Raw genomic sequence first — 15,712 nt, 5'->3', positions numbered from 1 at the left:
GATAATGAAATATGGCAATCTGATGGGATTTGCCACTGTGATGAATGCACTTCCACTGAGTTAACCTCCTACCCAACCTCAGCAGCATTAAGGGGAAAAAGGGTTCCGGTGAAAACATTCATGAGGTCATTATGTCACCGGGTGCCCACAACAAAGCACACATTTATGTACACGAAAATTGACGACAGACACAAATGTTACAGAACATGAAAAGTGCACTAAGCAACATTCACGGGTGCTGCTCGCAAACAGCGCTTGCCCCAACGGTCATTTAAGGCTGCAAGGGGGATCTTTGTCTTTGTACTGCATGGTGTATTCTGGACCGCGTGGTGTTTTGGGTACTGTGTGTGCTGTATTGTGGAAGGTGCTGTTTAGTGTTTTGTAAGACTTACTACATCAGCTGTGTACAAGTATTGTGTACAACTGTATGTACGGTACTGTGATGTGTGATGTTGTATGCACCGTGTGGTGTATTCTGTACTATGTGTGCTGTATAGTGTAAAGTTCCCTCTGTGTGTCCATGATTGAATAAGTCAGCTGTGTATTGTGGACTCCTGTGTGTACTCATGTCTTTAAAATTGCCTTTAGTGTTTAGTTTATTGTCCTTCCCCCGCACCTCTGATAAGCACGGTTGGCTACGTACGGTGCAAATGAAGTTCAACATACGTACATACATACATGACAAAGGAATAAACTGGAAGAAGCGAACAGACAAGAAGAAAATACATCACTGGAAAACGAAACAAAATTCTTAAGAAGATAAGTGTACAGCCCAAAAAAATGGAACTCGCCGGAAAGAATGAAGATAAAAAAAATGACAGTGGGTCGACAAAAATAGTGGAAAAAAATGAGGCAAGGGGTGCCACACGTGCATAAGAGAACGACCAACGATGGCAATTCCAGAAGGCATGCGATGGTGAACAGCGAGTTCAGCTGTGGAGGCCCATGGACAGAGACATCCACACAAAGGAGACCTCGATTCAGCTGTACATTGATCACGACTATTGTGTGTCTACGATTATCACAGTAAGCCAGCACAGAGGAAACGGGAGAGATATTTCGCGATGACAACAGTGATGAAACTATGAATTGAAATATCCAAACTATGTACGTCAGAGCAACGCCACACAATCCGATGCAACATGAATCAAACTTGATTTGAAGCTTTCGTGACTGCAGGAATCCATACTCTTTGGTTCTTTCGGTAAAGTTACGTAGGCAGAAAATTAATAGATCACGACGTTTCGATCGCAGCACAAGCAACCGTCTTCAGGTGAAAGAGAGAAAGCAGCCTTCGAAACGTCGTGATCTATTAATTTTCTCTCTACGTGACTTTACCGAAAGAACCAAAGAGTATAAAGCAAACTCCGTACCCTGTGCTTCATCGTGCTGCTAAACACTCAAAATAAAATCTAAGTCTTCACTTTGATTGCTCATGCTATGAAAAGAACGCCCCTCAATTACACCTTAATTACATATATGGTGTTAGAATGAATGCATCCCGACACGATATAAAGAAGATGGCATGTTAAAATGAGAAATGGATATAACGCAGGCAAAACTCCGAGAGATGGAAATGGTTGAGGAGCGAATGATCCCATTCCAAACACAATGTAATTGAGCAAATAAGCCATTGCTCAACCCAATACACAATGAGCATGTATTGATAATTACAGGGGAAAAAACCAATTCCATACTCATGACTCTCACCTTCGGGCTTAGCCTTTGGAGGAACTTTCTCAAGCTCAACCTTTTCCAATGCTGGTTCTAGCGGAAATACATAACAACTATAAATTACCGTTCTGCCCCATTCACTTATTTTTGTATCCGAAATTAGACTTTAAAATACGGAAGTTTTGTTACATTTTTATCGAGCACGTGGCCTCGAATGTCACTGAATGCCACGTCCGTTGACTATGCTTATACGCAAAATCTCCGAAGCCGACCTTTAACATTTTTTTTAACAAGTTGTACCAAAGGAAAAAAAAAGATGTGTGGTTTTGTTACTCAAAAAACGAAGTAAAATATTTTAAGCATATTCAAATCCACAAAAGAGGTACAATGTTCCCTGTAGAATGTGGCCTATATAACACCAAGGCGGTGGTCATTATTCACCAAAAACGCAATCAACCAACCAACAACAATGCGTCTGCAACCTAGCTCCTCACCTTCATGGGGCTCTGGGATTGAGTGGAACTTGTCGATTTCAATATATTCTTGAGTACGCACTACCAAACAAAACCAACTGCATGAAAATCACTGGCAAAACACGACGGAAATATAAACAATATTTCAAATACCCGTGGTAACAGCAGTGCCGATAGATGGTATAGTAATGCGTTAAAAAGAAATCGTGTACTCCTCACCTTCATATTTATGTACAAAAGTTTCGTACTCTACACCTTCCATAGCCAGCTCTGACAAAGGCAACATGCAAATCTTTGATGAGACAGCACTAACCAATCACTCAACATTTGTTATATATATATAAAATTAACTATGCAATGTGGAATGACATACAGTAATTTCAAACTAACCATGACAGCTTTATGAAATAATGAAGAAAAAGCACGTGGAATTACAATTCTATTAAAAAAACTATTTTTTATTTTACCAGGTAAGGCCCACTGAGCTATTTCGCTCTTTTTCAGAAGCAACCTGGCCACAAATGATCGCTCAACAAAGTGGCTTATTACGTGGAAATGTAAAGCAACCAAATACTCTAAACGTGTGTTTCTAAATGTGGGGGAAAAACCCGGAGAACCCTGAGAAAAATCCACGCTACCACGGAGAGAACATGCAAACTCCAAATATGCATTTGTCAGGGTTAGGATCGAACCGACAACCTCGTGTATTCGAGGCGAGGTAGTAAACATATCGCCACCGCTTAAGAGTTTTATAGAATTACTGTGTTAACAAAAAAAGTTAATGAAATGGGATAAAGAATGGAATCCTCTCAATGTTCACTTGCAGACACATGATATATGCAATTGTGTTGACAAAGGCACCCAAAGCACACAATTTGCATTATCTGCAGGGCCTCACCTTCAGATTCGGGCTCAACAGAAACCTTCTGAGGTTCAACCTTTTTGAGAGCTTCCTCTGAAAAGATCAATTCAATTTTAGCCTCGGCATGTTGTTGAACATGTATATGTGTATGCGTGTATGTGGTATGGAAATAATACAATTAATTTTTTTTAAAACAAGCCAAAAATCTTAAAGCTTTCAAAAACAATGAGTGAGCGAATAATGGTTATAATAATGATAATGGTTATTTTATGGACTTAAGCATTGTTTTAGTTTGGGGACAAGCACAATTATCTGTATGTGTAAAATGGAAAAAAATCTCACGATGAAACTAAATTACATGAAAGGTTAAAAAAAATGTTAAATGGCTATAACACACACGGTGTCTAAATCAGAGATGGTCACATATTATGCAGTCTTTGAGCAATGTGACTGCCAAGACTATTGCAGAATACGTGGTGGTGGTGGTGTTAGAACATGGCACCTCATAGAGCATTCCATACTCCTCACCTTCTGGTTTAGGCTTTGGAGTAACCTTTTCAAGGATGATTTTTTCTACATCAGCTTCTGACAAAATGAATTCGCTAAGTCAATAACTTTAATTAAGAGGGCATGTTCACAAACATCGCATTGCATGTTACACTGCATTTTATAAATGGATAACTCCAGCGACTGAGCCGAGTGAATGGCAATTTCAAATCGTGGTAAAAAAAACTTACAAAAACAGTAAAGCAATGGCCAGTTATCGACAAAAAAATTGAAAGTATGCCCTCTGCAGTAAGTCTAGGTAATATTATAATTTTTATGTACAATAAGTAAACTTTTGAGAGTTCTGACAGGCATCACAACAGACAGGAATACAAAACATGTTTCCAGATGCCTAACATTACAAAACAGACTATCAGAACACAAAAAAAATGTCTTGCCAACAATTTGCAACAAAAAATGACAAGCAACAATGCACTCGTGCACGTGATAGGAAGGGTGACTTCAGACAGACATTGCCTTGTGTTGGATCTCTTACCAAACACAAGTATGTCTAGGAGCCAACCCACCTTTTGGTTTTGCCTTTGGTGGAACTCTTTTTAACTCCACTTTTTCTTTTATAGGTTCTATTATAAAAATGGGGATTTTTTTTCAAAATAAAGTATAAAATGTATTGATCATTTAAGCTACAAGGCATATACATTTCACTGGAAAAAAATATATATCACTCTTTAAAAAAAAGATGAACACAAAGGGTGGAGATGATCAATGGTGCAGTGAGAAATGATGCCGCGTGGCTTACAAGCCAACTTCTTTTTCCAAAAAATACCGACACGTTTACGTGTCGAGCTACATATCTGGGTTAAGGTTTCAGTGCAAACCTTCTAATGACCAACTCCTTTCCGAATAGGACCTCATTGATTGCTATAGTACAGCATTCTGGGTAACACATTGAAAAAAATCACCTCCTGATCCATATTTCGACGTCAACAATACGCATCTTTTTCTCGTATAACCGACTTCATGTTTTACAATGTTGTTTTTTTTTACAGAAACAACCCATCATTTAGAGAAGAGAATGCTATTAAAATCGGATAAAGAAGTATTCTTTATCAAGTTTGACTGCTGATGAGTCCGCAAAAAGTGAAACTGGTTTCAAGTTTAGATATGTACAAACATGCTGCTGGTTTTGCAGAAGTCTTGAAGGCCAATATGCCAACACTTGAAGATACATTTTTTTTTGATACAGGCATATGGAATGTAAGAGAATTCATTACATTCCTTGCCTCATCGGCCCCTGGCAGACAAAGCTGGTGAAATGAGTAAATCACATCGAAGGATGACCCCCACAAGATGCACACCGCCAGTACCTTTTAACTGAGCACGATTAAAATATTTCAGAAGACACAGACATTTCGCACCCAAATGTAGATGCGTGTAACAAAAAACTGAAAGTTACACCCGTGACCTGTTGTTAATCCAGTGTCGTCAAGCCCAGTGGCATGAGATGCACAGTGGAATGAAATGCTAGAATGAATACTCTTTGGTTCTTTCGGTAAAGTCACGTAGGTGAAAATAAAATTAAAATAACTAAATCACGACGTTTCGGAGGCAACACAAGCTTTCGTCATCAGGTGGAACAACCACAGCAACAAATATTTACTGTAGTGATTTTTATTCTTATATTCACGTACGTGACTTTACCGAAACAACCAAAGAGTATGGATCCTTGCAGTCACGAAAACTTCAAATGCAAGAATGAAAGTAAATCCGAAGCTATGTTACTCCGGTAAGCCAGGGCAATGATCTCCATGGGGCTAAAAACGACCCAAAATATGCATTTGCATTAGATAAGACAATCTAATACAAATGTCATATCTGTACTCCTTACCTTCAGGTTTAGGTTTAGCCTTGGATGGAACTTTACTAGGCACCTTCTGTGGCTCTACCACTTCCTTAGGGGGCTCTGACATACAAAGTGCAATGAGGGTATTTAGAGTCCATAAGCTCAGCTAATAATAATAATACAAACAAAATATATTTCAGCCATTCTCAATCCACCAAGGGACGAAGGCTTGCCCACACCATGTTGCGAGTTTTATTATTTGGAAATGATGTGCGTTTGTGCAGTGTGTTCGTTTTCTCATGTGAGACTGTTGTTTTTGTTCTGGTTTCTATATTTTTCATAGCTGTCCGGCACTTTGCTATTTCACTTGTTTTGCTTTAGCCGTTAATGCGACCCAGGCCACTGTTGCGAATGAGACTTTGCCTGGTCTCTCAATTTATTTCCTGGCTAAACAAAATAAACGTGGAACTGGGTGATTTTTTTATAATCGCCTCACGTCACCACATTATCTTCTTGGTTCTTTCGGTAAAGTCACGTAGAAGGGAAATAATAAAATAATAAAAATAAAACATAATAAAATAATTCTCACGACGTTTCGGCCACAACACAAGCAGCCGGGTTCAGGTGAAGAACAGGGCTGTCGGAAAGACAGCGTCTGAATGAGCTGAATGAGCTCAATCAGACGCTGTCTTTCCGACAGGCCGAAACGTCGTGAGAATTATTTTATTATGTTTGATTTTTATTATTTTATTATTTCCCTTCTACGTGACTTTACCGAAAGAACCAAGAAGATGAATCCCTGCAGTCACGAAAGCTTTAAATCGAAATTCAGCACATTAGTTAAGAGTGGATTGATGAAGAGGGGCCAGGACCGGTCCAGATTTCACTTGGCACCGATATTTGCCGTGGTGGGTATTCTAACTCGTGCAGCACGCTAACCACTCTACCACCGCTCTACCCAACCGCTTGTAGGAGATGTATAATACTAGAGTGCATCGATTAGAAGAAGTTAAAACAATATAGCAAGGAATTGTATTTTACGTACACCCTTATAAAGTATTAATCCAATTCATGGATAAATATATATAACGAAGTAATGAATGAACCCACACTAAGAGGTAGCTGCTTTCTCCCAACACAAGACAGGCATTTGTAACGCAATATTTTTTTTCCCCATCTGGAGGTTTGGCTTTTGTAGGAACATTTTCAAGCACTGTTGCTTTCCTGCCAGGCTATATTAAAATAAATATATATTCATATTTAACTGAACTAAAACCTTTTATTGCTATGTTCATCAAACTACAGTGCAAGTAAACATCTGGTATTAGACTAATAATATGGGTTATCTAAACCAGTAAGACAACTGCCACTCTTTGACCAAGGCTATGTCTTTCACGTCAATGGAATCTGTATGTTTAATAACGTATAAGTATAGTATAACATGGCACGTAACAATCACCACTTAAATTCGAAAAAATATTCATTAGACAAGTGGAAATTCATCATCATAATCATCATCATTATAAGCATCAGTCATTGTCTATCCAATGTGGATGAAGGCCTTCTCACGCCATTGCCATCCGTCACAGTCATGCGACGCCACAATCCATCTCACTCCTGTACAATAACTCATCCAGTCGCTCCACCCCTGGCGTGGCCAATTGACAAGAGAGGTGATGGAATGGCAGCCAAACGAGAGAATGCACATCCACCGTGGAGATAGAGCGATGAAATCAGTTCACGTGCAGGATTGAGATCGACTTTTACAGGATTATTCGGGGTGGTGATAGGGAGGCCTTCATCCAGCAGTGGATAAACATGGTTGATACCTACGATGTCGCATTAAATTAAGCACCCAGCCGACTTGTGTTACAGATTATTCTGCATTCGTCATCTAAGACACAAGTGAGGGTAGCATTCTGAAAACTTGCTTCGGCAATTAGAGACAAAGAGTTGTGAATTATAGACACATCTACTTCCATCTTTAGAATAATCGACTTTATCCCCAAATAGTGATTATGATAATTCTAATAATAAAAAAGCACCTTTGCATTCATATTCAACACAAAGACCGTATCAAGAACCTTACTTTTGGGCATTTTGAATGAACATTATGAAGTTCAACGTTTTGTCCTTTTTGCTAAACTAAACAAACCTATTACATTATCTCTCTACGTGACAATTTTGTTTTAAGAACTGTGTTTCATTTAATAAATGAGGATATCTGATAAAGAAATATTCAATCTTGAAGAAAATATCGCTTTGTTTGGGAAAATACACCCCAAAACAAATGCAATATTCATATCCCTCACCTAAGGGCTCTGGTTTTGCAGATATTCTCTCAAGTTCAGCTTTTTTTCTAGCAGGCTCTGGTGAGACAATTTATTAAGAAATTTACAAGAAGGTCAAAAGTACCTCAATTGATCTCTTTGTATATATATATATTCATATATAACATAGTTAATCACCTCGTAATTGTATATCATGTGCATTATTTTAAAACAGACATTAAATACGCAAATGCGAGAATGTCTCAATGTCACCATGAACATGTGTATTTGTGTTGTGTAAAAACAACAACACAAAACATATGTTAACCCTCACCTTCAGCCTTAGTTTTTGGAGGAACTTTGGCGGGTTCCACTTTATCCTCAGCGAGCACTGTGAGAAGGTTTGGGCACGATTATATTATAGAAGACTATTTGTGGGAAAAATAAGACTGAGGTGAGTAAAAAATGCGTCGATAAATTAGTAAAAAATTATCACTTATTTAAGCCTCACAATACATGGATGAAATCATACATATTAAAATGCATTATTTAAAGATTATGAAAATTAATTATTTCTTTGTTATATTTGGGCTTAATGGAGTAAACAAAATGACAAATGAGAAAGAAAGAAATTAGAAATCATACAAATGAGATGTGTTTTTTTTATACAAGTAATAATAATGGGTTATTGAATAGAATCATAAACCTGAGCCATGACAATTAATACCATCATTACATGCCTACTTCACAGCGAGCTAGATGGCCCGAATGGCCCCCTCACATTAATAACACTGGTCAACAACAAAAAAACATGTTTTTCTGGCCTGGACTTTTGCAGCTGTTTTAGACTAATTTCAGGGTGCTGATTGCAAATATGATCTCAGATTTGCTCTATCACATCTCATTTTTATGCTATCGGCATACCCCATTTTCATTTATTTTACCCGAAATTAACTCTGTCACTTATGATTGCAAGTTGTTGCGAGTCAGTGACTGCTTTAGTGTTAAAATATGGTGCTGTATTTTTAGGATAGTGTATTTATAATATCATTTTATGCAGATATCCACATTTATTTAATATTTTTCTTCTGAAGTTTTTATTGAAAATGTAATATTTGATATCTCAAAAACCTGATGTGATAGACAAAAACTGATGCCAGATTTGGAATCAGCACCCAAAAATTACCTTAAAACCGTTGGAATACCTTATGCCAGAAAAAGTGTGTTGACCAGTGTAATCTTTCTTTTGCTCTTATTATGTATTTATATTTCTAATAATATCTCACACTTGTGGACAACTTGGCTAAAACCCAATACGTGATGAATTTCAGGTGATTAAAATGTAATTTGTGTTCATTTGTGATTGTGTGCTGAGAACAAGATTGCGCACAATTTCAGATTTACATAGACACCAACTGTAAAAACACGCGTGTGTTTTACTACGCAAGTAAAATACATGTATAATATTCATATATACCATGAGAACATATATAGAATATTAATACACACACACAGAAACTTGTGTGTGTGTGTGTGTGCGCACATTAGCACGCTCAGAAATTTCAGACTTAAAATATACGTAACAGTAATTATTTCGATAATATCGTGATAAGCGATTAAAAGGTAATCAATCAAATGATGAATGAAGTTAAGTGAAGTTTCAGTGCTAATGGGATGATATGTCCAAAGGTTTGCGACACTCATTACACACTTGGTATATTTCTGTTGGGTACATTGTCGGCTTCTTTTACCCAACGCAAAGATATGTCTTTGTGTTTGAAACTATGGTATAGTTTTTTCAACACAAACAACATATCAACCCTCACCTTCTGTTTTAGGCTTTGGTGGAACCTGATCAAGTTGCACTCTTTCAACCTCTGGTTCTGCTAAATAAAACATTGAGACCAGTAGCTACTATTGTCACCAGCAATGGTGTGTTTCATCAATGATAAATGTGTTGTTTAATTCCAATTGATCACACATTGTGTTAGAAAACAAATTCTAGCAAGTGTGTTCGGTGTACCTTCTGTTCTCAATTTAACCGGAACCTTCTTAAGTTCAACCTTTTCAGCAGGGAGTTCTGATGGAGGAAATTGGCCAAATGACCAATTAATATACGTACAAAGTACTGTAATGTATCTGGATACCAAAGTCACGTGGTACACAGAGCCCTATATCGTAAAAAAAAAGTGTGAATTAACTTACTACACGATCCATTTATAGATACCCCACTTATTTATAACAACCATAAAATCTAATGACCTCGGCTTATGCATTATTGACTTTTGCATGCAACTCACACTGGCTATGTTGGACAAAAGTTGTCACGGAGAAGGTTAAGAATAAGTGTTTTGAGATTTATGGGGCGACATGAAAAAAAGTATGTATTCTATAATTATCCTACATCATTTAAGTAGGGTATCTGAATATGGATCATTCTATATTTCATATAAAAAAGTAAAGAAAAACTGTGATTAAACGGACATTTCTTTCCCATGTAATGCTCACTGTACTGCATGAAATCGGACTAGTTATAGTGCAAGTTGATTACTGCTGTGGTTTCATTTCTTGAGAAGGTTGACGAAAAATGGCGAGTACAGCATATTTGGTATCCTCCACAGCTTTAAACTGAATTCTTACAATGAAGCAATGCAGCCAACACATGATTTCTGCAGCTAAATGCGGGACACTGACGCATATCAAACGTGTATTCTTAAGGAACCCACAAATAAGATATGTGTTTGTTTGAAAAATAATTCCAAAGACAAACAGCATATCTGCAGCCCTCACCTTCCGGTCTAGCCTTTGCAGGGACCTTCTTAAGTTCTGGTTTTTCTTCAGCAGGTTCTAACGAACAAATAAAGACGTGAAAAAATTTCTCTCCCATTAAAATAAAAATACTCACAGTGGTCGTACTTAGACAAAAGGTAAGTTTGGTATTTTTTTAGTTGTCTGTCCCATGCAAAATTATTATATTCGAGCACGTTCCGATAGATTGTATTGCTTATCAGAGGTTTAGTTGGAGAAAATGGAACAAGCTCGTAACTTTTTTATACAAAATAAACACGCGCTGAGAATGTATTCTTACAATTTGATAATGACACGTTAACCTCAGCGCAGGTATCCATGACAACAGAATTTATGAATTATTTAACATTTTTATTTTCACTCATTGTAAAATATTGCATTGCATTTGTAAAGCATTACAAACACAAACACAATATCTGGAAATCTTTACCTTCTTTTTTAGCCTTGGGAGGAACCTTCTTAATTTGCACTTTTTCTTCAGCAGGTTCTAATAAAGCAAATAATTAGGGGTTACTTCTATCCAACTTGCTGCAGAGAAGAAAAATCATGTAGATGCTATTAAATATATTTCAATTAAAATGGTATTATATAAATAGAGAGCGAGAGCTATTTCCATTGGATGACAATGAGAAATGTATCACTTTGATGATATATTATAGGTGTCACATCCTTGGCCTAACTAAAATTATAATTGCATAAATCATACAAAAATAAAAGTTCACATTGTCACCAATATTAATGGCCAACGATAACCAATGTTCATGCCTGCCGTGTCATCATTCAATGTTTCACATCTCCTACGTACATTCAGAAATGTTGCCCACTAAAACAAGTACAATTGTAAAAATTAACACACGTAGGATATGTGTTTGGTTTGAACTTTATTTCAAACACAAACTCCATATCTTAGCTCTTCACCTTCTGCTCTCGCCTTGGGAGGGACCTTCTTAAGGTCAACTTTCTCTTCAGCAGGTTCTAATGGGCAAGATCGTTTTTTTTTCTTCAGAAAATGTAATTGTAAAGTAAAAAAAATGCTACGTGGATTTATAACTATAATTAAAGCTATACGTGAAGGCAGTGTGAAAGCAAACGGCATGAATATCCAAATGCATTTCTCAACGTTCAGTGTATCCAAGTGCTAAACACAATGGTTACAAATAAATTCTGAGTTGAGCTGGGGAATTGAACCAGTGTCGTCCTCAGGTGAAGAACAGGGTTGTCGGAAAGACAGCGTCCGACAGCCCTGTTGCGTTGTGGCCGAAACGTCGTGAGAATTGTATTTTATTGTTTTATTTTTATTATTTTATTATTTCCCTTCTACGTGACTTTACCGAAAGAACCAAGAAGATGAATCCCTGCAGTCACGAAAGCTTTAAATCGAAAAATTGAACCAGTGTCATTTGCACGTAAATTGAGGTTGCTTGGTGAGGTGTAATTCCCTTCTTGGCTACTGCTCCTCCACAGAATATATGCAAAAAAATATCCCAACTTAAAGGGACCACGGTGTCATGGAATCAGGTTGTAATTTGTAAAATGGTGGCACCATACTGACATCGCATTATCACTGAAAAATGGTGTTTTAAAGCACCCGTTATTTCAAGATACGTGTTTGCATTGAAGGTTACTCCAAACACAAACTTCATATCTTCTCACCTTCTGGTCTAGCCTTGGAAGGAACCTTCTTGAGTTCTACTCTTTCCTCACGAGGTTCTAATAAGTAAAATTGAAATACAGCTATAACAATTTGCTTCACGAAGCCCTCGTAAATCTATACACAAGACGCATGATTTCCTTTCAATCATTGTTCCCAAACAACTAAACGATTGCTGATTTGTAAACCACCTCTTCTAATTAACGGTGACTAAACAAAGCAACATTTAATGAAATTAAAGTCGCCTATAAAAGTAGTTTTGAGTCACCCACAATAAGATATGAGCTTGTTTTGAAAGTTACTTCAAACACAAAGTTATTTCAAACCCCAACTCCGTATCTGAAGTGTGCACTTTTCTGGTCTAGCCTCGTTATTTTTTCTCTTCAGTTGGTCGTAGTAAGCATAATCTTTGTTCCACAGAAATATTTTTTTAAATAATATCTATTTTCCAAAAATACGAATGTATTTGAATTGATGTGCTATCAATATCATACTTTGTTTTCACAATGAAATATGATGACACATTGTAGAGTTTCATAGCAAATACCGTGATCCATATTTGTTTTTCCGGATATGCCACGTGGTAGCTTCATGCCAAAATTCTTGTCATTAATCCCCCACCACCCAATCACATTGTCACATTTACAAAGGTATTATTTACACGTGCTAATGTATCGATCATATTTTCTGGCCAATAAAGCTCTGCACCGGTGCATTAAGACTTGTTATGACTGAATGTAACATCAACATATTACGTTTTTCTCAAACTGCTTTAAGTACTAAACTTGATCACCAAGAAAGTTCACAGCTGTACTTACATATTAACAAAGGGTAAAGGCACTGAACCTAATTTCTATCAACCTTTTCTCCAGCATTGCAGTATACCTTGTAACAGATCATCTACACATCACAGTTTACAAATCATATTGTAATTCACTCAAGATAAGATACAAGTTTGTTTTGATAAGTAAATCAAACACAAACTCCATATCTGAAACTCTCACCTTCTGCTCTCGCCTTGGGAGGAACCTTCTTAGGTGCTACTTTTTCTTCGGCAGGTTCTAACACGCAACAATTTGGGGTCGAAATGTCTTTTACTGCTAAATCATAATAACGTGTGCAGCCTTGGCATATGTAAAATAGTATTATACTCCAAAATGCATGTTCAAAGGGACGTGGCATATTTTTTAAAGTATAATATCCACACATTATCAACATGTCTGACAGATTTCCCAACGTCAACAATGTAAACTTAAAGCAAAGTTGAATACGTATATTCAATCACTATACAGTACATGCAGAAATTCTTAAAGGCTAAGGCATGCATAGCCAAAACTCAGTCAGCCGATAAGCTACGAAAATGATGTGACGTAACTATTGTACATAAGCACCCATTTCAAGATATGCGTTTGTTTTGAAGGTTACTCCAAAATACAAACTCCATATCCAACCTACTCACCTTCTGGTCTAGCCTTCGCAGGAACCTTTTTAAGTTCTGGTTTTTCTTCAGCAGGTTCTATTGAGCAAAAAAATTGCAGGATAGAATTGATTTTAGTTTTTCGTCCTTTTTTTTCTTATGAGATATATTTAAAAGACAGTTTGTGGGTACAATTCACACGTCAGCAGAATGCCACTTAAACCTCGTGGAATATTCTCGTCCGCATATTAATGCTTTCGAACAAAGATTGAAAGCATTCATCCATGAACTCTGTTCGTTCGAGTTTGTAGCATGGGTTCATGATAACTGTGATAAAAACGACCCAGTACGAATAACACTTTTAGTCTAAAGTTGTGTTACGATTCAGGTCTTCCCCTTTGAAAAATCAAACAAATTGATTCAAAGGTGGGCCAAAACTGTGCAGCAAAAAAAAAGAAATCAGCAATAATGGGTAAGGCTTTTTAGCGAAAGCGATGACGTTACACGGCATGCAAGTGATGTTCTCCCTATGATGCCATGACGTTACAATGTCATCTCGCAACGTCACACATCTTGCACTCTGTGACGTCATCTAATTTTGCGACTCAGATGGTAAAGTTAATATTGATAGTTAAACGCTGTACCTTTGAGGACAAGGCAAATGCATGCTTTTTCTTCCTCGTTTCCATTATGATCTGCCAGGTTTCAGTGGCCCGCAGCCAACATTCGAACTGTGTTTTTACAGAATCATTAATTGATGTGACGTCGGCGTATTTCACAGCGGCTATTCCCCGCGGTGTCACCGAACGACAAACTCACTTGGATTTGAACAAATGAAGTGGAATGACCTTTTTAAATCCTTTATATTAAGTTCGCTTGCTTGCTTAGGACCGTGCAAATCTTTCGGTCGTTTTTTAACCCACTTCCCGTGATCCAATCGAGCTGAAATTTTGCACACAGACTCGTTGTGCGTGACAAAATTTTACACTGTTTAGGGAAAAATGTTTAAATATTTAATTACCAATTGTTTAATGCTGCCAGACAATCATCTGACCCATAGGTGGCAGCCATCTCAAGCCAGAGGACGAGAGGACTCTAGCCACCCCGATGCCACGCATATAAAGGATTTATAGTGAAAAACTTTGTTTTTACGGGTTTACTTGTTCTCAGTGATACTTTCAGTATCACATTTGTATGTGTGTGTGTGTTGAACTTCTTTCGCACCGTACGTAGCCAACCATGCTATCGGAGGTGCCAATTTAGGAATGAGCAATTTCCTAAATGGCATAAAAGATGCTGTATTATCGGGCAAGTCACCTTAATATGAAAACCAAATGTCGTAATTTTAGAAATGAAAATGGAATTAAACAATTGTTAAATCCACGCAACTCTAAGATATGGATTGCTTTATGGAAGATATTCCAAAACAATATCATATCTGTGAGAGCCACCTTCTGGTTTTGGCTTGGTAGGAACCTTCTGAAGTTGTACTTTCTCTTCTGGTATTTCTAATGAGCAAAATTGACATCAATATGCTTCCCCTTCATAGCAATAGCAACCATTAATAAATGATTTTAGGAAAAATCGTTCATCAAAACAGATGGCAGTCTTGTTGGAAGTAAAAAAAATATACAATATTGTCGAATTATGACCGTACGAACATATTTGCAAGTCACGCCATTGCAACTCTGCTACTCCTGATGCTATGAGCTGGCTCAACCACTTCAATGTAAAACTATAGTCGTTGCTCTGCATCAACATCAGCCACGTGAAGAAAAAGAGTCCATTGCGAATGTTAACCCTGACCAAATAAAGTGTTGTTAAAAAATAACATTCTCGTTAAAATATTTGAATAGCCTACGTGTTAAACGAACAGTTGAATACTCAAGCATGCTCAATATGTGACCATACATCACCGGTCCTACGTCATTGAGATATTTGATCTATGTCGCCCTACCAGGAACTTTAGCTGAAACACAATCAGATATTGATTGCACCCACTGTAAGATATGTGTTTGTATTAAACTAATCAGATGGCTTACCATAATCACATTAAAATATCATATTTCACTGTATTAAGATACTCAGGACTTTCTATGATAACATCAAGACTGAAGGAGATAAAGTAGGTCAATAGAAGCCTCGTGTTTCCCATTAAACATTACTTGAAGCATAATCGTGAACACAATAAAGTAGGATACACCATT

At 37.2% G+C, this 15,712-nt stretch overlaps 1 protein-coding gene across 1 annotated transcript in view; it reads right to left on the bottom strand.

The window, feature by feature from the left end:
- The window catches only part of TTN (titin), a 340,888-nt gene that overhangs the window by 176,996 nt on the left and 148,180 nt on the right, over positions 1-15,712 (bottom strand). The window contains exons 134-150 of the mRNA XM_078603948.1: positions 14,957-15,013; positions 13,548-13,604; positions 13,093-13,149; positions 12,091-12,147; positions 11,356-11,412; positions 10,868-10,924; positions 10,420-10,476; positions 9,653-9,709; positions 9,456-9,512; positions 7,964-8,020; positions 5,405-5,479; positions 4,083-4,139; positions 3,538-3,594; positions 3,046-3,102; positions 2,367-2,417; positions 2,169-2,228; positions 1,711-1,767 (exon numbers count right to left, since the gene is read on the bottom strand). Coding sequence (XP_078460074.1) covers positions 1,711-1,767; positions 2,169-2,228; positions 2,367-2,417; positions 3,046-3,102; positions 3,538-3,594; positions 4,083-4,139; positions 5,405-5,479; positions 7,964-8,020; positions 9,456-9,512; positions 9,653-9,709; positions 10,420-10,476; positions 10,868-10,924; positions 11,356-11,412; positions 12,091-12,147; positions 13,093-13,149; positions 13,548-13,604; positions 14,957-15,013 — 984 coding nt within the window. The remainder of the gene's footprint in view (positions 1-1,710; positions 1,768-2,168; positions 2,229-2,366; positions 2,418-3,045; positions 3,103-3,537; positions 3,595-4,082; positions 4,140-5,404; positions 5,480-7,963; positions 8,021-9,455; positions 9,513-9,652; positions 9,710-10,419; positions 10,477-10,867; positions 10,925-11,355; positions 11,413-12,090; positions 12,148-13,092; positions 13,150-13,547; positions 13,605-14,956; positions 15,014-15,712) is intronic.

The sequence above is a fragment of the Lampetra planeri genome, chromosome 21, assembly GCF_965212315.1.
Source record: "Lampetra planeri chromosome 21, kcLamPlan1.2.h2, whole genome shotgun sequence".
NCBI classification, from domain to species: domain Eukaryota; kingdom Metazoa; phylum Chordata; class Hyperoartia; order Petromyzontiformes; family Petromyzontidae; genus Lampetra; species Lampetra planeri.
The sequence above is the reverse complement of the archived record's forward strand: the minus strand, read 5'-3'. Positions and strand labels throughout refer to the sequence as shown.